This window comes from Zonotrichia leucophrys, chromosome 13 (assembly GCF_028769735.1).
Source record: "Zonotrichia leucophrys gambelii isolate GWCS_2022_RI chromosome 13, RI_Zleu_2.0, whole genome shotgun sequence".
Lineage (NCBI taxonomy): Eukaryota > Metazoa > Chordata > Aves > Passeriformes > Passerellidae > Zonotrichia > Zonotrichia leucophrys.
This window is the reverse complement of record NC_088183.1, coordinates 7,847,207-7,873,202: the sequence shown is the minus strand read 5'-3', so window position 1 is coordinate 7,873,202 and position 25,996 is coordinate 7,847,207. Positions and strand designations below refer to the sequence as shown.

General features: G+C 41.9%; 1 protein-coding gene across 3 annotated transcripts in view; it reads right to left on the bottom strand.

The window, feature by feature from the left end:
* Positions 1-17,901, bottom strand: part of FAM13B (family with sequence similarity 13 member B) — a 43,861-nt gene extending 25,960 nt beyond the window's left edge. For 2 of the 3 annotated variants that reach the window (XM_064724612.1, XM_064724614.1), the window contains exons 1-7: positions 17,650-17,901; positions 7,305-7,471; positions 6,165-6,355; positions 5,531-5,743; positions 3,333-3,510; positions 2,565-2,709; positions 392-549 (exon numbers count right to left, since the gene is read on the bottom strand). In XM_064724612.1, coding sequence (XP_064580682.1) covers positions 392-549; positions 2,565-2,709; positions 3,333-3,510; positions 5,531-5,743; positions 6,165-6,321 — 851 coding nt within the window. In that variant the 5' untranslated portion in view covers positions 6,322-6,355; positions 7,305-7,471; positions 17,650-17,901. The remainder of the gene's footprint in view (positions 1-391; positions 550-2,564; positions 2,710-3,332; positions 3,511-5,530; positions 5,744-6,164; positions 6,356-7,304; positions 7,472-17,649) is intronic. The other variant, XM_064724613.1, reaches the window with a different exon arrangement.
* Positions 17,902-25,996: the final 8,095 nt, after the last annotated feature.

Here is a 25,996-nt window from a genome sequence, read left to right as displayed (position 1 = left end):
CAGCACCACATGACAAGAAACAGTCCCAGGATTTCCCATTGCAAGGATGGTACAGAACAGGTTTGGATCTACCAGTATGCAGATTCTTCTTAATTCTGCTGTAGAATTTACTGGTTAAATACCACTTTACAGTTTCACTAAAACATGCTCTTTTTAACTTTCCCTGCATAAATCCCCATACTTAATCTCATCTGATCCTACAGGCATTCCTCTGCTGAATCTGGGAACAGTTATTTTAACCCACATTTTACTATTATAAGAACTGCACCTACTTCTAAAGCTTCACTTTGCACACACCAACATTTAGCTCAAAAGTCTGGCAGTTTCTCTCTCAGACAGAATAAATTACAATCCAAACCTTAAACCCAAACTCCAGGCAGAACCAAGTTACCTTGTTGATGCTGTAACATTCCTGGAATCTGAGAGACTCCCTGTCATATCTAGATGCACCACAGCTGGCCTTTCCACAGGTTTCTCTGTGCTGTCTTCTGGAAGTTCTTCTGACTGCTCAAGCTTTACATCTTCCTCTTCTTCCAAGAGATCATTGATCTAAAAAACATTTAATCAAAGTTAAGGGCTTGAAATGCTCCTTCCAAGAGGTCCAGGGAATTAAAAGATGAAAGTAATATGAAGAAGGAAATATCTTTCAATTTTAGGAAAAACCAGGCACACCAGACTTGCTTTTATGTAAAACTGTAAATTCTACACCATTAAAAAGCTGCTCTTGAACACTGGACAAAAACTGAAAAGCATGAAGCACCTCTGATGCCAAAAATGAACACAAGCAGAATGAAGAAACAATAAAATCCCAACCACACTGAAATAATGAACTACACAACCTTTCTTCTTCTAGGTCTAAAACTGATCATTCTCCTCTATTTCACAGGTAGCCTTATCCAGGCATCAAACCCTCCTAGGGAAGGCAATACAGACATCCATGAACCCAAACTTCAAAGCTTGGAATGAAAACTTACAAAGTTTCTGTGCTCTCGTCTATTTTTGTTTCTTTGTTTCCAAACACAGATGTTTTTACTGAAGCAGCAAAATATAGACAATTTAAAAAGCAAAACAATATAGCCAAGTGGTAACTCAGGACAACAAACTTTATTTTTTAAAAAGCAACTATGTCTAAAACATGGAAAGGTAAAGAGAAAGAAGTGATTCTGTTTGACTCCCAAGCTGCCTCTGTGACTGATTACTGATCTCCCAATCTTGCAAACCCAAAAATTAAAGCAGCAGCCTCAAGAAAATATGCTTTATAGCATCTGTCACCAGTGTAAAACAAAAACACTAAATTAAGAAAAATTGAAACTCCAGAAGTTTAAAATTACACAGAAGACAGAGAGAAGATATTTGCTAGTTTTTCAAAGGGGTGTAACGTGTTATATGGCACCACATTCCAGGCAAGAAATGTATTTATCCCTGATTTTCCTCTGTAATTGCAAGAGGATGTGCCAGTGAAGCAAAGGCAAGGCCACCCACACACTGGGGCAGCTGCTGTGCCCTGCAGGGACAGCGGCCCTTCTGTCCCACCGCTCTGGCCTCACACAAGTGCACTGTTGACATCTGCTGGAGACACCACGAAATTCAAGGGACACCCCACCAGCCCTCCAGCTAAGGGAAAAAACAAACAAAATCACACACCAAACAGATTCTGTACTTAGGAAACCCTTTTGCTGAAACACATAACAAGGCACAGCCAAGGCAGCAATTTCAAAGCATGAGAGCACAGAGCAGCTCTGGTTTACAGAGCAGTGATCCCAAGCCAGGGACTCCTCCAGCTGCAGGAGCCCCAGCCCAGCTTTGCTCAACAGCTCCCTGCCTGCAGCAGGGCTGGGGCAGCTCTCAGTGCCAGGTTCCTGCTTTGCAGAGGGGCAGAGTTTGCCCCAGGAGCTCTCACAGCACACACTGCTCACTCCAGAAGCTGCTGCCCAGCCTGGCACACCAGATCAGCACCTACTGCAGGGGGAAGAAGCAGCCAAGTGTCCCAGTACTTGCCTTACCTGTCTTGCTGGAGGAGGGGTTTGTGAAATAGGCTGTAAAATTCAGTACTCTTTTGTTACCTACCTTAGCAGCTGTTTATTTTTCCCCTTTTTCCTCTTTACAGAAAATCCATCATTTTCAACTCTCAGAATCAGAAACACCATTCAAAAACTTTGGCACAGGAAAGCACCACTGATAACATCAAGTGGAGTGTGAGACCCTGTATGTTCCTGTAAGACACACCTAGAAACACTCTTGACCAAGACCAACAACAGAGTTGTTCTTCATTTGATCAAAAAACAGCTCTTTATTCCTAAATTGGTAATTAGAAAGCTGTTTATAAGTGTCTGTGTTGGGCAGGATATCACTGTTGGTTTAGTTCCTATGTATTTTTCTATACAGTACAGCTACACTTACTATAAAATCAAGAATTTCACAAGCACTAAGAAAATGTCAGGTTTTGTCAGTTTGCAAGAAACTTCTAAGTCATACTAAAGAACCTGTATTTCAATAAATCTTTCATAAATACAAATGTGTATAACAGTTAAGTGGTAACATATAGCCATTCAAAATATTCTTACCTGCTCAGTTATTGAGCTTAAATCATTAGTAGATGAAAAATCTTCCTCTTCATTTTCAAAAAACTCATAGTAGTTCTCCAGAAGTCCTGCCATTATTCTGCTAACTAGTTCCTGTTCTTTCAGATCCTCCACATCTGTGTAAATGCTAAAGATTTCAACACTGTTTTAGTTTAAAAATCTAAATGCAACATTTCCCCAAAGAACACCTCTGGATGTCTCCTATGACTCAGTGCCACACTTCACACCATTGCCCCCTACCCATTCTGAACACACAGAACTTTAGGCATGCCCTCACACTACTGCCTTATAAAGCTTTATACCATTTTATATTTAAAAATCATGAATTAGCAACTATTCAGTCAATTAAATTTTCATGAGGAGTATTTAAAAGTCAAATATTTTCCTGAGGAGAGGAAACAACAGTATAAGCTGGTACTTAACCAGGCTTTTTCCAGAACTGTTTTCTTGCTACAAATAGTAGCCTTACATACTATCACTAAAATATTTGAACCTCAGAATAAATACAGTAATGCAATCATCAAAACAGTGGTTTCTCATGCCACAGCTCAGAGACAAGCTGCTGTTTAAATCTCAGCAAAAATTGTAAAACCAAACTGGGGTGAGAGAGTGGGTGGGAGCAGAAAAGGATTCTGCCTGAAACATATTGTGCACTTTATTCCTGTTGCTCAGGGACCAGGAATGACTTAAAATTACAAAGGGACACAAATTCCCACAGAAACAGTGAATTAACTTTTATAATTAACTTACTGAAAAACATCCGGGCCAAAGACTGCAGCTAAAGAACTTGCTGACCAAATTTCTTCATGATGTGATGCTACGTTAGCTAAAAATTTACACAGAAACTTTAACAAACTGTAATTAACAGGTGGAAGCTGCTGCAAGAGGAACCTCAACTTTCTTCCAAATTCATCTTCATTATTATAATCTGAAAAATAAAAATATTTTAGTCATAAAGAAGGTATCTTTTCCTATTTGCCAGTAATCAGCTTTTTGCCTCTGACAATTACTTCTGAAAAGACAACTGATTTGATCAAACCACAACCTACAATGTGAAAACTTTCTTGCATTTGTTCACAATCCACCACATTCTCTTCTGCACGTTTTCCCCAATTAATGCCCACTCAAATTCCTGATTTCAGAGGGCAAACTCTGAAATGTTTTTGTTTCACCGTTGTTACATAACAGCAGCTCCACAGAAGAGCTCTAGAGACAGCAACAGCTCCAGCAGTGAGTTAACTGCCATCTACTGAAATTCTTCTGGCAACGCTGCCTTGACACCTTTTCCTTTACAAGCATCCCATTCTCACCACTCTACCTGCTTTTAGAATACTTAACTGATAAATCCAAGCTATCTCAATGTAATCATCTTCACAGTGCTCAGCTTGAAGCTTGCTGATTCAATTTCAGATCTGAGAAAGGGTCACCATAAAATCTCCTCTTTCTCACCCCATTTAACTATACTCTTCATCAAAATATGTCCCCATAAATCTTATTTGTTACCCCATCAGCCTTACAGGCAGCAAGGTTCAAAGATTTACAGCTGTTTGTACCTAACTGAGAAATTTCATCTATAGGAAAAGAAATGTCAGGAAAGCAAAATGGGAGAAAAATTGATACAAAGAGGCCTCTCTCTCTTTCTCAGACACTTGAAAACTCTTCTAAGATCAGTTAGAGAGGGAAAAGAATGTTTGAAGATGATGAACCATCTCTGCCCCTCTAGATGAGAGAGCAGAGACATCCCAGTTATTGATATCAAAGCAAAGAGTGAGTAAATTCCCTGCTGAGCATGCACAGGAGCACCAAGCAAGATCTGCAGGATTTCATTTGCTCAGACACAGTCAACACCTACAGCAGCTGAATCCAGGCAATCAAGCACAGAAAATGGTTGTCTAAACACATAACACATGAAAATGAACATTTCATTGACAGCTCTTACTCTAGAAATTGCACTTTGGAAACAGAACAGGAAAAAAAAAGTACATTAACAATGTAGACTTTTACAAGAAGACCACAGCAAGGTGATAATGAGACCACTCTGAACAGACACTTTGTCTAACCCATCCCTCCTGAAACTTAAATTCTAAACAACCAGAGACCCAAAAGCAGAACATTTTTACCCTAACTGAAGTCCTGTGGCAGCAAGGCAGGGACACAGGGCCACGTGCTCTGGGATGGCCCCATTCACACCCCAATGAGCCAAATCCCCTCTCTGTGAGGAGCCACCTGCCTGCAATGAGCTCCTAAGGACACCCACAGGCCACACCCTGTGTGTGATGAAGGCACCCTGAGACCTGAGCCTGACCCAACTGCAGAACTAACACTCGGCTCAACAATCACCAACCTTCTGCACGTCTTTAAGCAACTCCTCTGCCTCAAATGCAGCTGATGATGTCATTCTGAAAACTGACTGAGATGTCTATCAGACAGGCAAAACCCAGTTAGAGAAAATCAAAAGTCTTATTTTAGCATCTGAAAGCACTGTGTAAGTGTTTATGTGGTTTGATTTCCTTGTTACAGAGAACTTTAAATTTTTCTGAAATAACTTTTACACTTTAAAAAAGTCAGTAAAGTCAATAAGCTGGAAGTTTAAGTGAAGTTTCTCTATATATTTAACAAAAGGGAACTAAATGGGGACTTGCATCCTAGAAACAATCCATGTGTAAACCTATCCACAGTGATCTATACAAAGATGAGAGGAAAAACACAATTTTCACACTAGATTTTACAGTCATGGAAGGGAATTCTGCTGTCACACCAAGTGAATATTCTTCACTCCCATTTCCAGTCCTGACAGATAACATTGCCAAAGTACACAGCAATATTATCACTCTTACTATTACACAGAGCACCAAAGACACCTTGGTGCCACTACAAATCTCAATTCAATACTGGGTTTTACTCTTAAAATCATGAAATAAAAACACTGAATCAACAAGAGTTATTACCTTGAGAAAGTTGCATCAAATGTATGTGCAAACTGCCTGGAATAACTGGCTCTGGAAGTTCTTGAAGAAAAAATCGAAGAAGGCTGATAGCTGAGGGTACATCTGCTTCTTTAACCAGGTCCACATCTTCTCCATTATCGTATCGCTGCCGGAGCCACTCCACTGTCTCAGCATTCCCATTGACTTGGAAAAGTCCTTCTTGTTCCAGACCCCCTGAGTTGGAAAAAAAAAATGCAGAAATAAACTTTTAGCTCTGGTGTGGACAAATATATTGGAGAAAATAGTGATAATCGGCTATGCACAATTCCCATACTGACTGAAACTTTTTCTGGACAACAGTTTTCCACAGTTCCCTTCCCAACACACACTTTCCTGTGCCCAGTAACAATAAAATACCATGGGACATGTTAGCAGTACCTAAAGCACAGCATTTCCTAGGAGGTGCCCTGCAGAGCTGACTACATTACTGTGATACACATAACAGAAGGAGCAAAAGAGGAAATAACCCAAAACAACCAAATCCCATCCAGCTGAATAATTCACTTCAGGAACAAGTACTCCTCAAAGCCCACAGTCCATTCTGTAAGGATGACAGTGAAATACATTATTTTAACTAAGGCAAGGTGGTACATACCATGTTCCTCAATATAGTCCACGACATGGCGGACTATGAATGGAACCTCATTGTCTGGTTGCCCTTCTTGCTGCAGCTCATCAAGTGGAATTCCAAATATTTTGTTGGCAAGAACAGAGTTGCAGTTACTCAAGGAAGGGGAGGAGCTCTTCCTCATATCTTTTTGCAGCCAAAAATCAAAGCTGTCTTTTCTGTCAATAGGAGAAATTAAAACCAAAAGGCCCAGATCAATGTATGTTTTGGAAAGCATTAATCTGTAACACAAAGTGTTTTAATTACCTAATTAAATACTCTCTAGTCTGTCTCCATCCATGCACTGCTTTCATGTCCCCAAACACAGCCAGCTCAGTAAATGACCACCACTGAGGTGTTCTGTCCAGCCCTCAACAGAGGACTGAGAAGAATGTATACAGCAGGAAGGAAAATGCAGAAAATTCTAGTTAATACATTTCTAATTAAGTTCTAAGGTATTTTGGTAAATTCCTCAGTACTTTTTCTGACAGTATTTAGTAGCCAGGCTTTCAGAACTCAATACAAAAGCCTCTCAACAGGAAATGAAACCAGTGGATCACACCAAACCAAAACCCTAAGTTTCAATCATATGAAATTATTAAGTATTTTGTGATACTCAACTGGGCTGTAATAATTTTAAAATATACTTGGCATTTTCTGGTCTACATAATAAAGCTTTCCACACCTGAATCAAATTAAATTTTTTACTGATCAGAAAACCCCCAAAGCTAGTTTCTAGATGCTCAGTGATACCATTCTATCATGCAGAAGCTTGAGCTTCACTTGCAAGTCCTTGCTTGATAAAGGATCTAGATGGATAACAAAGGGCAGTGTAAGTCAGTCAGGCTGTAATCCTGTCAGAACCAAAATATTTCTCCTAGGAAAGAAGAAACTGTCCTTTCAAAATAACTAATAAAAAGAAAAGAAAACATACTTGTTTAAATGCCAGCAGTCACTTTGACAGAAGCTGGCACATAGAACATGAAGTAAATGCTGTTAGTCAAAGCACTGCAACCAAACTAAAATTCTCAGTTTACCAAGAGGTAAATTCTAATAGATTAGACATCCTGAAATTCACACTTGCTTTTCCTTTATTTTTTCCCTAGCAAAGCAAGTTAAGGAACCCACCTCAGAGTACTTAAACAGCCGAGTTTGAAAAACGCTTTCTGCGCCAGCTGCCCTCACTGACCAAGCATTCTTCTGTCATTTATGGTTGTTTAAGGTTATGGCAAAAGATCAGCCTGTAGTTCCTCATTGAAGAATAGCAGAACTCGATCAGTACTTCAGCAGTTAATCTGAAAAGAAGGAAAATATTATTAGATCATAAAGTTTTCAACAGTTTTCAACTCAGTCAGGAATCCAAACATCACGTTAGAGGAATTCTTGTCAAATCATCAGTTTCTTGTTCTGAACAAGAAAGCATAAAGCCCACATTAGCACAGCTTATGAGAGAGCCCCTAAAACAGCAAATCCCTCTTTTCAATTATGAGTTAACCAAATCTGAAGTGAAAGTTAGCATTGGACATCTAAGTCTTAACAATTATGAAATAATTTGCAGACTCATTCAATCCTCTTCCAAAGAATCAAGGAGAGTTAAGTAGGTTACACAGAGTGTTTTAAAGTACCTACCATGCTAAAATATTGAATGGCTATGAAATTTTTAGAATGATCTCAGGCACTGGTCTAATACAACATCTTTAAACAGCAAGAGCAAAACCTAAATCCTAACTAAGGAACCTTTACAGTCAAGCAGTTTTTGAGGGTACTGATCATCCTTTCTAGGAAGTTATTACGTGTCCTAACTGCCAGTTCAGAGTCCAAGTGATCATCAGGTCTGGATACGGGAAACAACTTCCCCCATGTCAGATTCCACAGAACCACCCACACTTTTGCCACCTTTTATTTAGAATCCACATTATCTGGACATTTTTCATGTTCTCAGCTCTCAAAATAGCTACAAACCACAGTAAATTGCCTTTCTGGTTTTCTGTGGTATTAAAAACTTAAATTGCAGCTTCATGGCACAGTGGAGCCAATGTAATGCCCAGAATCAGTCCAAGTCACATCAGCCCCCTGATCTCCCCACTGCCTGCTCTAAATAAACTCAAGCAACTGAGACTGGGCAAAAGCAGCTTGTGACACACACATAACCACAACACTCATCACCAACATGAGATAACAAAGAGCCTTTCCACAGCTTAAAAACATTCACTGAAACCTTTTGTTTCATAACTGGAGATTGATATGACAGCCTGGAGACAAGTACCTTCCCTGCCTTTGTTCTCCCACAGCTCCTGCTTCTGTTCCACATCAGGACAAATAAACTTTATCTTCACTTGCAAATTCCTGACAACCAAGCCCTCTGCTTCCAGTACCAAAATGCCAGACCATTCATTAGCTATGACAACAGGAGCCCAGAGTACTCTCAGCAGTTGGAATAAAGCAGTTTTGCTGCTCCCAACCCTCCCCAAAGTGCATCCATGTGCTGAGGGAGCTGGTCATAATCTCTATGTAAGACTGCTTCCACCTCCTCAGCATTTCCTTGCATTGAGGCCTAGAGGAAAAATATTTCAGGCTTAGAAGTGTTTAAATGGTCTCTGTCCATTGCCTTGTATTACACACAGGCTGTAAATCTCTTAAGCCTCACACAAGTGAATCCTGCTCTGAGATCAGGGCTCCAGGTGAGCTGACAACAGAAAATGAAGGGTTATATTCTAGTCAATGGCTTTTACTTTTTTTTCCACCCTATCATATTAAAATCTGTTATTGCAAATTCTTGGTTACTAAAAGATCCTACCAGGTTCCAACAATGAAGCAGTTGCAATTCATGACCTCCTATAATTTATGGAGGCCTGGTACAGCCATTTTTATTTATTGTTCTGGTATTTTAAGAGAAAGTCAACATAATCTTTGCATGTAAGTAGATTTTAATCAATCCAAACATATCGAGCAAAATTTAAAATATGAAGTTGCACACAGTCCATTTTCTCAAGCTCTACCAAAGTCAGCTTGTCCACAATGAACAGAAAACCTCACACTGGCCAGCTGGGGGGTTAAGGGCAGCTGGGAGAAAACCTTTGGTGGATCTGCCACAACGCTTCAGGCTGACTTACTAAACCCAACAAACCTTCAAAACAAACATCACCTAATAAAAAGGCCAAATTAGAAGTAACCACTTCTTCACAATTCTGCACCAAATGAACAATCTTGCAGCCCAGCTTTCTCAGCAGAGGCAACTTTGTGCTCAGTTCAGTGACATGAAAGCTCAGCAGATGAACAGGCTGCCTGAATATTAATTTCATTCAAGGGGCATGAGAAAAAGAAAAAGAATACAAGCTTCTATTTTAACGGGCTTGGCAAGGTAAGAATGAAGTTGAAACAGCCTGGTTGTCTCATTGTTAGAGCAAAACCGGATTTACAACCCAGGTTTATACTTTGAAGAAAGCTTTATATGGCTTATTATCACCTAGAAAAATTAGTGAAAGCCTCATTTTCACCTTCTCAGACACACAGATTTCTATATATCATTATACACAACAATCTATTTTCAGAGCAGTTCAGTCTTTTCCCTTTTAGTTCAGGCTTTGCTATCTCCACAGGCTGTGATACAATTAATCTGACATTTACCAAATCTAGAAAGAACTAGAAACTCTGAAAGTTATTCAAGTTATTTCAGCAAGTTTTACTTCCTGCTATTTCCAACATTGTAAAAAGCTGTTAATAATTAAACATTTTATCTGCCCTTTTTCTGTGGATCAGAAGCTTTCCTGCTTGCCCTCCTGTGACTCAGGAAGTGCAGTCACTGCAGGCACACGAACCAGGACAGGACATGCAACCCTCAGGATTATTTCCAGAGTCTCTCACAGATTCTAAGCAATCCTGTGGAGTTTTTAAATTTCTTTATTTTGCCCCAATCAAACAGGAGCTAACCCACTCAGTCCACTCTTTCTTCTTCTGCCCATATTATCCTGAACCTTCTGAGCACATTTCTCCCTCATAACCTAAATGCTTCACAAGTTCTATCAAGAAAAAGACAAAAAGTAGCAACTAAAAAAAAACCCACACAAAAGAAAACTACCTAGCTTGAGTTTAATTATAAACACTCTGGTTTCATTTTTTCAATCTACTTCCCCTGCTTGTTACTACAAACATTTAAAAACATCCTTAAGCTACAATCATGTTCTACAAAACATAAATGCAGGAAAGTAAAAATACACCTTATTATAACCACGTATTACACCACAATTTCACAAGGGACTGAAAAAACTTACTATGTCCTTTGCAACATGTTGAGCCCAAGCATCTCAAATGAGGGTAAAACACAGAGTTCTGTTTTGTATTGTGGATTTCAGTGCTCTCTGGCATTATTTAAAAAAATTTGGGTTGCTTTTTTTAATTAAGGCAAGTTCTTCATAGGGTCTGCTGGGAAAACAGCACCAGGAGCTTCATTTTGCCATCATAACAGCATTCACTTATCTTGGCAACTGGAGAAGAATTTACACCCACACATGAAATGCCACTAAAAACCCCACAGAATACAGGGCTAACTGCTGATATTTGAGGAATACACATGGAAATTTAGACCTACATTTAGTTCAGCTTTTACATTAATGACTGAAGTACAAATAATATATGGGCATCATTTTAAATGCAAGTCCTCAGTGTTCCACCACCTTTCCTTAAAACAAAGGAATGAAGCAACAAGCAAAAATAAACAAAGAAAGGCTGCAAACTGAAACTGCCATAGGAATGAAAACATTAATTCTGCGTGTACAATGTCTGCCACAAGTCTCAACTATTTCAGCAATTCTTTTATTTGCTCATTTTATGTAGCAAGAAATTCATATTGTCTCTGAAACCAGCCCAAAGCTAACACTGCCTGCTGTTTTGCTCTGTGTTAATACATTATTTCATGGCATTAGCAAACATCGCCAGTGAATATTTTTTTTAAATACATAAAAGTAAAAACTAAGATTTTTAGAGAGGGGTAAAAAGCAACAAAATGGCTTGTCCCAGCTTCTCAGGAAACACACCTCGAGTTTTTTGGCTTTTTCAGCTGCAGTGCTGGGATCCTGTAAAGCATCACATGCCTGCAAACTGGGTCCTAACAGATCACAAACACATCCTGCAGTGCAAAGAGATCAATGCTCCTTGTCTGCAATAATTATTTACAAACTAAATTCCACAAAAACATTACAGTCTCAAAGTTTTTGATTTCTTCCTCTAGATTTGATTGAAGAAAAAGAATGTATTATGTTTACTTATAGACAAAACCTGTGATATCCCCCTGGCTGCCTACAGCAAACATACTGTCAATCCAAGTTGGAAATGATCAAATTTTAAACAGATTTTCTAAGAAGAATTTCTAAATGCTGGCCAAAAGCTAAGAGGCAGATTGGAAGGTGGAATCCCAGGAACTCTGCATGCAATCACCTCCTCCTGACACCACCAGAGCAGCTGCCAGGCAGGGCAGAGCCAGGAGCCTTCCCTGGGCACCTCCTGAGCCCCAGCTAAAAGGAAACTGAATTTTGGAACAATTAGCACTGACTGGTTCTCATGCCGTTTGTATACTCCAATTACTGTGAGCATTCCCAATGGATGAAGTGCTTTTGGGCAAAAGAGCTTTTCCTCGTCTGATTTTCAGCTTTTGTTCAGCTAACAAGTAAAAACAGAGCATTTTGCTTGTTTGAAATAATCCAGTCAAAATTGAAAAGATGGCCAGGCTGGGGAGGGGACATGGCTTGCAGAAAATTTATACAAAAGACAAACTGAAATTAATCCCACAAACAGAACTCTACAGGACACAGAAAAGGACAAATTTGTCTCAAGAGTACAGTAAAAGGCATGCAGAGATGTGCCAGTGCTTGAACAGACACAGAACATCCTCTATGTAAAAAGAATAATCACATTTAAGCACTCATTAATACATTTGAAAGTCAAAACAAGAATTATTTAAAATAAAAGTTTTAAAACCAGCAAGATCAGCTTAAAATAGACTCTTAAAGCAAGATTTCCTCTTTCTGGCTCAGTGAAATCAGCTACCAAGAGGTATTTTAGCCACAAGTCTAGACTGGCAAATTGGGCTCAGTTATTATTTTAAATTTACTAAGCTGGTCTTCTTAGGAACACAATCCCCATCCCCATTAAGGCATACTGTTTGAAATTAGGTAGAACTACAAAATTTCACTTGCAGTGTTGAAGGAATCCATGTTAGAGTGAATTTCTTCCCAAGCAGATGTGACTTTGCTGCTCCCTTTGTTTCTCATTATGGTTCCCAACTCCTCACTGCCCAGTTTGCTCTCTGGTTAAGCAGGAATCAGAAGGACAGCAGCCCACTGCAGTTTTGCACACAATCAAACAGGAGTCAGCAGAAGCACGAACAGCAGCTCTCATTAATGAGCAGTTTGGCTGTGTGTGCCCTCACGTGTGCATTCACACACACACTAAACCTCAGTGCTGTTAAACACAAATTCTCCATCGTTGGCCAGCAGCACTTCTGAGATGGTCTCAAAACCACTCAGCTGACAAAATACTGCTCATACTGACACAGCAAGTAGAAGCACAAAAAAATGCAACAGAAGATTTAGTGGAATGCAATTCTAATGCAATTTTTGTTCCCTGGGAATGTGGCAGCAAGCCTTCTAATTTACAAATTAGAACAATTTAAATTAAGCCTTTTAAGTCGTTTCCATGCAAGAAAGAAACAAAACACCTCATGAAAATGCCTCTGGAAGAGATATAACTAAAACTAATATAATTTTGGAATTTGTGGGGGTTTTTTATTTATTTACAAGCCAAGAAACCATAATACTGATTAGTAATTATTTTCCAGTCATTAAAGTTTAGTCTACAATTTCAGCTGACAGAACCTGAGCACATTCTGAAAACGCCCATCGTTCACAGACCCTCAGGAGAGACAGATCCAATCCATGAGAAAAACCCCAAATACAGTGACTGATTTAAGCAACATCCCAAAAATATTCTACGCTTTTAAAGAACAAGCTGAGAGGTCATCAAAATGTTAGCTGGTTTTGATAAGCAAAAAAGAATGTTTTATATTGACTTACTAGATAAAATCCAAAGGCTTTTTACCAGCATTACAGCAACTTAGAATCCTCCAAGTACATTGTAGCAAGAAAATAAAACCATCAGCGATCCCAGCAAAAGTAGATGTTTGCTCAGTGCTCACACCCACCACCACACACTGCCAGATTTGCTCTCATCTGCTGCTGCCAATGCACATGTGCAGAATTCTAAAGAAACTTCCTGCTCACACAGATCCCATCACACTCTTAACAACAGTAGTTAATAAATAAAAAGGCTTTTGTATCTTGTGTAACAGCTAATTATATTCATCCTACTCGCCACCCCCCAATGCAAAGCTCTGCTCCACAAGCACACAAATCTCACTGCCCCTGCAGCAGATCATGCAGAACCTGGCTGCAATGGCATTCTAGAAGTACAGTAAAGTAACAGGAAGAAATTATCAGCAAAACTATGCAACTTGCAAGCTTCACGTTCTAAAAGCAAAGCAGTTTAACAATTGTCACTGCTGTTAAAAAAGACTTTGGAACAGAAGCCAAGCTATCTCAGAGACACCAAAAAAGCAAACTATAAATATATAATGCACTTAATTCATTATACATAAGTTATCCCATTACATACATTTATCATCAGTTTGTTGCTCCCCTCCCAAACAGGTCAGCAGAAACACAAACTGGAACTCAGCAATCACAAAATGGTTCACAGCCCTTTGCTACCCAAACAGAGCCTTGAGCAGGTGCCACCAAAATAAAGGACAGGCTCAGCACCCCCACTGCAGGAGAGAGACATTTCAACCAAGAGTTCAGTGCTGCAGCAATGATTCTCTGAATTTCAAGGGATGGGGAAAAAAAAAAAAAAAAAAAAAAAAAAGACCCAAAAAACCCACAAAAAAAGGGTCTGGTATTGAGGTCCTCTGTCAAAACTTAATTATGACTAAATTTGAAGAAATCACAAGGTTAAGAGTTACATTGCAGACTAAAATTAACTAACCTGATTATATTTCTAGAGTGCCAAGACAACAAAAGATTTCATTAAATGTAAAGTTCAGCAGAAAGGAGAGCAAACCTTTCAAACATACACACTTACAAAAGGGTATAAAGGAAGAAAGAACCACATGGATAAGATTGCAGCTCTCACCTTTTCAGTTCTGTCCATGTGTTATTGTCCTACAGAGCTGAGCACAAATTTCAGTGCTGGCACAGTGCAGGAACAGCAGAGCCACATGAGGAGAGAGAGCTGCCAGGGCACTGAACCTGGGCAGTCAGTGCGGGGCTCCCACCCAGCACATGCCCCACCCAAACGGCCTCACAAATGTCCAAACACTGAAGAAAATAAAAACCATTTAAAGCTCTCTATAGGAAAAGCCTCTGCAACCAGAGTCTGAACACAAACAGAAAGCCCTATCTGTGTTTGAAGCTCAAATGGCATATTTTTCTTTTTTTTCTTAAGACAAATATACAGGATTTCACACATTCACAGGGGAAAGACCACAAGAGTAGAACTGTTAATATCACAATAGAACTATTTTCACTAATCAGAATATGGGCCTGTAAAATATTACCCATTTCTTGTAGGGAATGACTCCACCCATATGTTGCAAACTTAACAGGTTTTGACCTTCTAAACTATGTTTTTAAGACTTCAAAACAAACCAGCTCCACAGGAAAACAAACAAAAAAAAAGCTTGGTAGAAGATGCAGTAACAAATATATTATGTTTTAGGGTGCCATAATCCACAGAATTCACTTGAACCGACTGAACTTCCACAAATCTCAAGAGCTGGCTATCAAGCCAGTACAAACTGTGAAAATAAATCTGAATTTACCAAGCCTTGAGACAGCTACTCATTCTCAAACAAAATTTCTGATCTCTCACCTTACAGAAAATAATAGTTATCAAGACTGAATGGCTCAATTATACTGATTTTCCAGGGAGCAATGTGAAATTCTTGTATTCTCGGCCTGAATCCAATTGTGACAAGAGACATAGAGTCCCTCTGCTGAAAAACTGATAGAGCCATCCCTTTACAAGCTGCATGACAAGTAACAATCTCCCTCTTCTGTAGCCCTTCCCAGAAGATTTAATATTCCTTCACTTCTGTATCTCCTCCTCATATGTTTTGGATAAAATGTTATGAACAGTCTGAATTTATCAATAAATATACAGCTAGGCCTGCAATGCAAGGAAAAAAAGTTGAAAAAGTTTCCATCCTTCATCCTTACAGATGGAAATGATGAATTAGCCTGCACTAGTTGATTCACTCCCACCCAAATGAACAGGAGATTTTTGTGTGCTAATATGGCAGCAGGGTTAACCTGCTGCTATGCACGGAATTAAAGGACAACTTGAACCAACATCACTTCCTCTTCCATGCAGCCACAGCTTCTTTTGTGGGGGATGGGGGGAAAAAAGAGAATCAGCACATAAAAATATAAAAAATCCAAACTAAAAAAAAAATCACCTCAGACTTGGTGGGTTTTTCTCAGTTTCCCCAAGGAAAGGGGCATCACTGCTCAGCTGTGGCAATTGAGCAGAAATCCAAAGGTTGAGTATTAGAGAAGGAAAAAGCCAAGCCCATAAAGCCTTCCATAAAGCAAGCAGGGACTCAGAACTTTCAGCTGTCTGCTCCAAACACACAGAATATTTCTCCAGCCTCACCTGCTTTTCAAACATGCCATTACATACATTAGAGAGCAATGCTTCACTGCTTGCACAGGCTCTCAGGGTAGGAGCCACACATGACAAATGTTAAATTCAGTCTTTGTGAGTGCAAGAAGATCCTCCAGTGTTTCAACATTTATGAGGATCTTCATTCAAGCAACACAAAAATGAAGTGCCCAAACTAACACAGAGCAGATAAAAATTATCATTTGCCAAACTCAGATGTTTTGACATGTTGTTTGTGTCAAAATCTGCAAGCATTAAAAGCTACCAGGAGCCTCTCCGAGTCAGCTTCCTTAAATGTAACCATGGGACACTCTACTTGATTGATTTTTCTAAAACAATACTGTAAATTTCCAGTTTGATGCTTTCAAAGCATTGAGGTATTTAATTCCTTATTGTTACATAGTCGAGACAAGGAAAGAATCCCTATGGAGCCAAACAATGTACAAAATACAGACAAAGAAGATTAAAAGAGATCTTAAATATCTTAAAGTCTATGCAACAAAGAACACATAAAGCAATTTACTAGTTATGAGCAGTAAAAAAAAAGAAAGAAAACAAAATAGCTAAACTGCTTATAATATAGGCCAACAAATCAGCTTTCTATTCTTTTTATACTGCAGATTAAACTGCATGGAAGACAGGAAAACTTCAAATCTAAACACTAATCCAGTTTAACAATTTGTTCTAAATTCACAAACTAACAATTCCATCCCTGAGGACATTCAGGAACATATGCCAAAAAAAAATAAACAACTGTGTGTTCTTCATATATTCACTTTCTTTCTTTTTTTTTTTTTAACAGGCAAGAGTTATAATGTGGTATTTACTTTCTTCATCTGTTACCTCTTTTCCCCATCTTGAGCCTGGCAGCAGTAAGAAATTTTGTACAAATTTCTTAAAATGCAGCCAGACCAAGGAATTTGAGAATAAGAGAGCTGTGCATTAAAAGCTGGCGTTGCAGTTTGTGATGGGAGGCTTTTTTGTTGTCGGGTTTTGTTGGTTTTTTCCAAACCTTGAAGGAGCACCCCAACACTGGGCCATCTCATATTAAAGCAACTTTTTGATAGCAAGAAACATTTCCACTGAAATCCCTAAGGAGCTTCCATGAACAATGGATACCCACAGCAGCAAAGCCCTCGGAAGATATATTCGGTCACAGCCTGGCGCGTTCAGTGCATGACCCAGCGCTGCCTTGGTGACCCAGGCGATGCAGTGACCGCCCTTGGGCCAACTTCTGGGACCCACCGGGCTGTCAGGGAGCGGGGCCGGGGCTGCCAGGGAGCGGGGCTGGTTATGTCAAGGAGGCCGGGGCTGTCAGGGAGCAGGGCCGGGGCTGCCAGGGAGCGGGGCCGGGGCTGTCAAGGAGGCCGGGACTGCCAGGGAGCGGGGCCGGGGCTGCCAGGGAGCGGGGCCGGGACTGCCAGGGAGCGGGGCCGGGGCTGTCAGGGAGGCCGGGGCTGTGAGGGAGCGGGGCCGGGGCTGTCAGCGCGCCCTGCCAGTGGCACCCGGCCGCTCCGTGCCAGGAGGGAGCAGCCTGGGCGCACACTCCTGCAGGAGCCGGGCTGTCAGCGCTGCCGTCCCACCGACAGCAGCCCGGGGGACGCTGCCGCCCCTTGACAGCTCGCAGCTCGCGGCTGCAGCGGCTGGGCAGGAGGAAGTTCCCGCGCCCCGCTCGGGCCGGTGCCAGAAGGTTCCTGAAGCCTGACGTGACACCGAGCGGCCCGAACGGGGACCCCCCGCGCATGCGCCCCGCGCCCCTCACCGTTGCCGGGTGACTCGCCCTCCCCGCCGTCCTCAGCACCACCGGCAGGTTCCTCCGCCTCTTCCTACCCCGGGGGCCGGCGCGGGCCTCTCCTCGCCGCTGCGCTCTCCTCGCAGCCCTCCTCCGCCGGCCGCTGCCCGCGCCGTGTGCCGCGGCCGCCGCGCTGCCGGAGCCGACGCCGTCCGTGCCCTCACAGCCGCTCCGAGCTCCGAGCCGCGAGCGGGGGGTCCCCGACGGCAGCGGCGGCGACGGGCGGAAGTGACGCGCTGACTGACAGGTGCAGAGCGCGCGCCCCCCGCCCGCCTCCCCCCGGGGGTCACGTGCCGCGGGGCGGGGCGGGCGCTGAGGGCGGGCGGGACCCGCGCCCTAAGGCGGCGGCGGCCGCGCCCGGCCCGGCCCGGGAGGCGAGCGGGGGTCGCCCCAAAATGAACGTTTTCATCATGTTCTCTCACGGTCACTCAGCCACTCGCCCGCATCGGCCTGTGCGGGCTCCGAGTCACAGAGTTAAACAGCTTGGGGAGGACCTCTGAGCTCATGGAGCCCAAGCTTGGACCGAGCATCACCGCGTCCACCACACCCGGCACTGAGTGCCCCGTCCGGTGTTTCCTTGAACACCTCCCTGGGCAGCCCCTTCCAATGTCTGATCACCCCTTCCGTGAAGAAATTCCTCCTCCCATCCAACCTAAACCTCCTCTGGTGCAGTTTAAGACTCTCCTCTCATCCTGGGGTGCCCAGAGTGTGACCGCGGCCAGCAGTGCCACCATGGAGGCTCGTACCCTGCTCGCTTTGGTTGGACATGAGGAGAAATTTCTTCCCAGAAAAGGTGATCGCACATTGGAACGGGCTGCCCAGGGAGGTGGTGGTGGTGTCACCGTCCCTGGAGCTGTTTAAACCTGGATAAGGCACTCGGTGCCATGGCCTGGTTGACATAGGTTGGACTCAACGACCTCAGAAGTCTTTTTTGGCATACTTGATTCTGATTTTCCAGTTTTGCTTTTCTGATAACCGTATTAAAATATTTCCTGTAAATCTTCCATACTGAAGCATCAAGAGCAATCACTGCCAAACATTTCCCAAATGCGAGCGTGCCAGAAGTAATGAAGTGCCCTTTGACAAAGAGCTAATGCATTTTGAAACACAAAATTTAGCACCCTTAAAGTGAGTTAGCATAAGTTAGAGAGGAGATGCAAGCTTACACCCGAAGTGTTAAAAGCAGTGCCTGGCAGTCTGTGGTTCCCACATGCCACGCTGAAACTACAACAGCTTTTTCTGTCATGCAGTGCCAGCAGCCATAGGTGGTGGGTTTAATAAGGCATTTAAGGAAACTTGGATTTAGTTAGTAAAAATCCTCTCAGGAAAAGATTTTTTTTCCTCCCGTGAAAAACTGACAAAGAGTATATGAAAGGGGGGGAAAATTATACAGGCAGGATGGGATTAATTGAAACCTCTGTATTTTCAATAGCTGGGAGGATTTTTTTTTCAAGTTTTCCAGCATGGGTTCTGAATTTTATCTAGAGATGCATTTATAAGACTCATTAAAAGGTTTTGCATTTAGAATCCAAAGAAGGGAGAGTCACAACCCCACAGTAAATTAACCTGGCTTTAATCAGATCTAAAACTCTGTTTTCCTGCTGGAAGATTTGGTGCCATTAGGAGGTACCACACAAACCCAATAAAACATGTAGGGTCGGGGGAAATGGTCTGTGTGTGCTCTCTGTCTGTTTCCACAGCAGACTTCTCCACTTGAAGCACTAATAAAATTTCCTCGCATCAGGATGAGGTTTCTGAATTTGTATTTTGTATACATAGCCGTGTTCTTTCTGATTCATTTAGCCTCATCAACAACAATAAAGATACTGAATCAGAACAAGCTGGCAATTTTGTTGATGAAACATGGGGGAGAGCGGACTCCAGCTGGCTCTTCAGCAGATCCATTGGCCGGCTGACAGCAATAAAACTGCAAGGAACCTGACACAGAAGGCACATGCAGTGAGGGAGACAGGCAGCAGAGGCAGGCAGGTAGGCAGGCACTGCACAGCACCTGTTTGCTGCTTTTCAGTCCAAGGCAGTGGTTTCTCTCCTCTGAACTGGCTCTGAATACGCCATTTCATGCCAGCTTATCCTACCTCCTTTCAAAGGCTTCCAAGGCTCCTTGCAGGGGGCAGACATATGCAGTCCCAGGCTGCCATTTTAGGCTTTTCTGCTCACTTTGTGTTCTTGCTGTCTGCTTGAAAGGTTGAGGACAGCCCAGGAGTCAGAGGGTCATAGAATATCCCAAGGTGGAAGGGGCCCATAAGGATAGAGTCCAACTCTGTGCTCCTCACAGACTGTCTAAAGCTGAACCATGTGACCAAGAGCATTGTCCAGATGCTCCTTGAACTCTGGCAGACTTGGCACTGGGACCAATTCCCTGAGGAGTCTTTTCCAGTGGCCAGCCATTCTCTCAGTGAAAACCTTTTCCTCATGTCCTGCCTGAATTTTCCCTGACCCAACTCCATTCCATTTCCTCAGGTTCTATGTCTGCTTATTGAAGAGAAGATCAGCATCTCCCCTTGCCTTTAAGGGAAGCTGCAGGGTGTGATGAGAGCCCCCCTCTGTCTCTTCAGCTCTGAGCTGAACAAATGCAGTGAGCTAATCTGCTCTTTGTAAGAATTTCCCCTGAGACTTTTCACCATCTTAGTCTCTGTCTGATGCTTTAGCCACATTTTCTAAGATAGTAAATGGAGAGAGAAGAGAGGCAGCTGCTGCACAGCTCCAGGGGCTTGGCAGATGTGACTGGTCAGCATCTGGCTCCTAGGACTGAAGAGCCAGAGTGCCATGGCATGCCTGTCCCATCAGTAAATCCATGTCCAGAGCCACACCATGACTGGGGAGCCATTTCTGCAGCTCAGTGTGTTTTCCTACAAGTCCTTACAGCTAAATTGTTCAGTGTAAAAGTTTTGCAGAGATTGACTGCTAAGTGCTTACAAAGTAACTCGGTAAATCTGAAATAATTAGTGGTGTAATTCCTCTCTTTTCAGGAAAAGCCATTCATAAGCACAAATCACTGTTGCCTGTATGTGTCACAGAACTGGAGCCATGTTTCCTTCATGTATCCCCATTCCCATCAAGACCTAGTATGGCTTTAGCATAAATATTCTCTGAAGAATTTAGCTTCCAATTAAGTCTACTTCCAGCAAGAGCCCTGCATTACACCTCATCAGAAATGGAAGAAACTGAAAGAAAAATATCCTTATCACTGTGCTCAGGGTTGTACAAAGCTTAGTACAAACTGAGCTAAAATACTCCAGAACTGAAATCAGCTTTGCAAAGCCATAAAATCCTTGGAAGGTTGATAGCCTGCCATGCAATTCCTTACCTTCATATTAGGTTATTATCTTACTAGGAGGAAATGGGAATCTGACACGTAGCAAAACAAGACACTGTGTTGTAATACCTGTGTATTATATGTCAAACAGTTTTTCCTGGAGATTATCTGTATGTCAGCAAGGTGTTTGCTTTTGGGTTTAATTGTTCACCTACAAATTATTTGATACATTCTTCTAACTTGGAAGTGCTCAATTTTTTGCCTTAAATGGATCCTATTGATACCTTGCAAAAAATATTGACAAATGTGAGTCCTTTCAACACCAAGGGAAAATTAGCAAACCCTTTCCAGCTGGATGCTCTACAAAGAGCTTTCCTTTCCTGTGTATTTCATCCACAAACAGAGACATGTCCCCAAGCTGAGTCTTTACTTTGTTCTTTTCCAGCATTATAGCATTTTCTAACAAACATTTTGTTTCAGGATGCCCAGCACATGACACTTGGCCTTGCTGAACATCCATAACTCTCCATGGAAACTCTCATATCAGCAAGTATACAGTTGTTCTAACTCATGGTGTCCAAAAGAGCACCTAAGAAGCAAAGTTCATTTTTAAATCTTTGCCCTGTATTAAAAAATGAGGCTTCACAATGCTCAAGCAAACAGATTTAAAGGATCTGTTTTATAGAAACACAAACTCCAGCAGAGAGAACACCATTCATCATTTCAAAGCCTGTCAGCCATTACTAGACACATATGTAAGGATTTTTAAAAAACTGAATTCAGTATCAAAGGCACATGTTCTGCGTAAATGTCAGACATTTTTACTCATTTTTCTACTAGAGTTCTGTGATTAAAATAAACATTTACAGCATGAGATTTTTTTCCCTGCCTCTGAACACTTTTTGGATGTGAATCTCAGTTTCAGAAGATCTGTCTTTAAAGCAGAAATCGAGGAATATGGGTCAAACGTGTCTTTTAAGGCTTGTTCATATTTTAATTGCATGGTTGCAGACTTAACAAGAGATAGTTCTTCCCTCCTTGAAATTCAAGACATCGAAAGGTTAATTCAGTCTTCTCAGTTCCATTTCCTTCCGTCTGTTCCCCTTCCCACACTCCTCCCCACCCCCCATCTGTAGACAGCTGAGTTATTTGAATTTTGTGCAAGCTAGTATTCATCCAAAGGGGAAAATCGCTCAATGTATGCACCAGGCAAGCGAAACTTGCAGTACTGCACACTTGCATTTTTTACTTCCTATTTCCTTTTCTCTGCATTCACCAGCTTGGGCTGTGGACACACACACTCATGCCCCAAGGATAAAGTTAACTCAAATTAAAGCTTGTGTGTCCCCATCACTGTTGAATTGCCATTCTTTGCCCTCACGTGGAATCTGTGCTCAAGCTGCTGTGCTGCTTTTACCTTGGGTAAGCAAAGGCTGCAGTTCCCGTTACCACAATTTGTCAGTGCCAACACAATCACTCTCTGCTGCTCCCATGTTATTTCATGGTGTGGTCACTCATGCCCAAGGTACACTAACTCCAGAGGAGTCACTTTGACAGAGCTCAGGTTAACCCTGGGATGAAGACAGAGCTTTAATCCAACTGATTTTGGCACTTTACATACGTTTGGAAGAAAAAAAAAATCATAAAAGTACTCACTAAAACGTTCTAGTTCACTCAGGTTCTGAAGAAATAGATGTTCACTTCAGATGCCAGGAGAGGTAAAGAGTATCATCTTTCTTTATTCTCTTTTTCACATTCTAAAAAAGAAAACCAGTGTTTAATGTAAAATACTTGCAGCTTTCATGGAAAAAGCAGAAGTCAACAGATGTGGAACTCACTTATTGCCATTTTCTTACATAATTGTTGACCTTGTACACAACATGTAATACCTATATGTTTGACTTACAAGCTTATAAAATTGGAAAATTATTTTTGGAAAAGATGATGGAGAAATACATGTTTTTATTCTGTAAATTGCTCAGAGTAATCAGCTAGAAAAGATAACTTGGCTGCCTTTTCTGTTCCTCTGCTTCAGCAGCCTTGTTTCCTTAAGCCGCTGAAAAATTTCAGGGTTTATCTTCTCCCCAAACATAAAACCACTCAAACTACCAGGGATCCCAGGGTGTTGAGAGGGGAATGATTTGGCAACACAAAGAAAAGTTCTGGTGAGGTGTCCCTCAAAACTACATCCACAGCCCAGTGAATGAAGAATTCCTCACCCCTGTAGCTACCCCAGCACAGCATGGATTGTAACAACAGACCCACCCATTGTCCTTTTTCCTCTGGACAAAAGAAAATCTAAATTTAACATAAAGTTAGTAATGTCTGGATTTTATGATCTTTGATCTGTCTTCTCCTGGATTATGTTGGTTATCTATTTGCTGCACAGTGGGTGCCACAATTTGAATGGTAATGCTTTTCCTCTCTGAAGCAAAGAGAGGGAGAATCTCAAGAGTGGATTGTTTCATTTCAGAGCAGCCAGCTCCACTGAGAAAAGCCATGTTTGAGCACGCTCCCAATGCTCATCCAAAATTTCCCTGTCTTACTTCTTCCCTAAACTGCTGCTTGCAGGAGATGCATCTGTCCAGAGACAGAAAGGAGGGGGGAAAAAAAAGACTTCAAGACTCAAAGTCATGCTGAACTTGGTCTCTAGACCAGTATTCATCACAAACTGTCATGTGCTCTGTAGCACTAACTAATGTGACTAACACATCACATGCTTTGTTCCCCACCCTGGCTTTGGGGAGAGAAGCCTATGCATGGACATTCTGTATTAATTCTATTTTTTCCTTAAATAATTCATTCAAGGGTCAACACATTTTGCTAGAAGGGGCCAGGCCAGAGCCAAGTGCTTTGTGCTGGAAGACACACTTTTGGGTCAGTTCTTGAGAAAGCTCTGTTGCAAGAATCTCCATCTGGTTAAACTTCTTAAAATTCACCCCCATATCAAGTTTTATAATATCAAAAAAAAAAAAAAAAAAAGAGAGAGAGAGGAAATTCTACTCCCACTAGCTTATGTTTTCTCCTTTTGCTCTGTGCTGCAACAGGGCTTCTGGTATAGACTTGTCTGAACTCCTGAGCTATTTGGAAAACATGGGGTTGGTAAAAATAGCCCAAGGAGAAGGACTGTCTACAACTGCCTCTCCTCACCCCTCATCTTCTGCATGCACTACCCTCAAGGTTCAATGGTCTTGGTAAGGAAAATGAAACACCTTGGGTAATGCTAAAATGTCCAGTGTAAGACAAGTGTGGAGTATTTACTGAGTGGCAGTGCAGCATTACAGCAGAGAGCCTGCCAAAGAGGGATCAGTGCCTTCCTTACACCCCCAGGATTCATTGTCTCTTAGCCTGGGAACCTGTCTCCGTTCCCAAACAGGGATATTTTTTTTGGCAGCAAGACGGAACAAAAGGCACAAAGAGAACTAAGAAAACCCTTTCAGTGAAGCTGTAGTCTTTTTTTTTTTCCTGTTCCCCTGAGGACGGGAAACCTTCTAAGGACAGCTCATAATACACCCAATCCTGCTACCTGCCTGGAAGGTGCTCAGTGCTCACAGGGACCTACAGGAATTAGGGTCTGTGCAGATTCCAGCCCAGCTTTCAGCCTTGACAAATTGATCCCCTACCTTTAGCACCAAAAATACCACAGCATTTTGAAAATGAAATCACTGTTATATTTGAGTGGGCGTGTTATTTCGAGACAGCACTAATGTGATTATAAAATCAGTTGTGTCAGCTTATTGGCTCAGCTACAGACACTGATCTGCTCGAGCGTCTGTTCCTCTACCCGCCTGCTCGCCTTAGGGTGCTTTGTCCCCCCTCAGCTCCCCGTGGAAATTGAGACCATTTGGTTCCCACTAAAGAGAAAGAAACCCCTTCTTCTGGCACTTGCCCACCTCATCTCGATGAAACTTGGCATTTCCAGAGCACCTCTTGTGCCAAACATGAGCACAGCATCCCCCAGCCCACTGAAGGCTACACCCATATATGTGTGTGTATATATACATATATATATGTGTGTGTATATGCATGGGCTGGGCACGCTGCTTCCAAATGACAGCAGCCAAAGGAAAAGGGCAAGTGGCAGCAGCATCCAAACCTCCCAGCTTCACTTTTCAGACTTTTCACTTGAGCTCTCTAAACGTTTCCTCTCACCTATTACCGAATCCTGGGAGCGAGTGTTTGTTTTTCCTGCTGCTCTGTGGGTGTCTGACAGACTCGGTGCCTTGTGCTGCCAGGCATGGTTTAATGCTGTCAATGGCAGGTGACTCACTGGTATCAGAAGTGTCACTCCTGGCAGGTTTGACTCAGCCCTTCATCTTTTGGCAACAAATTGAAATAAAATAGAGTTTCCATTGTATGAGGCAGCTTTTCAGGCACAGCCATAGCAGTGTAGCTTTATATGCTTTATGTGTAGAGCCTGTATACAGATTCTACAGTCTGCATGCTCTACTGGCTTCCTGGTCTTTCACATTTCAATACACTTCATTCTTCTGCCTCTGTGCAACATTAAGAAAGTTGAGGTTTCGTTGCAACCACAGTCTTCCCAAGGCCAGGTAAATGCCATGTTCCCCTACTGAAGACAGTGACTCTGAAATCCTGCAATTAAAAACCTGACAAAGAACAGCTTTGCTGCTCATATATACCAAAAATATTTCCATTACTAGTGAAAGGAAAAGGCATCTGAGTATGATATTACCTACCCATCTCTACCTCAAAGTATGCAATGCCCTCAGGCCAAGTTCCAAATTTTCCATATGTAAACTGCATCCAGCTGTGTGTGCTGCACTGAGTATATAAACATGAGGTTTGAATCCCACACGAGCTGTGTTTGACCACAGCACTGAATTTACAAGCTAAAGAAACTTGACAGGCGCTTTATGCAATGGTCAAGATGTTTGTTATGGAGATGAGTATCTCCTGATTTCAGCAGTGAGAACGTGTAAGTTCTCATCATTATGTTATTTCTCTCAACACTGTTGCACCTTCCTCACAAACCCAACCCAATATCAATTAAAAACTTGGTCATCTTTAGCCTAAAAA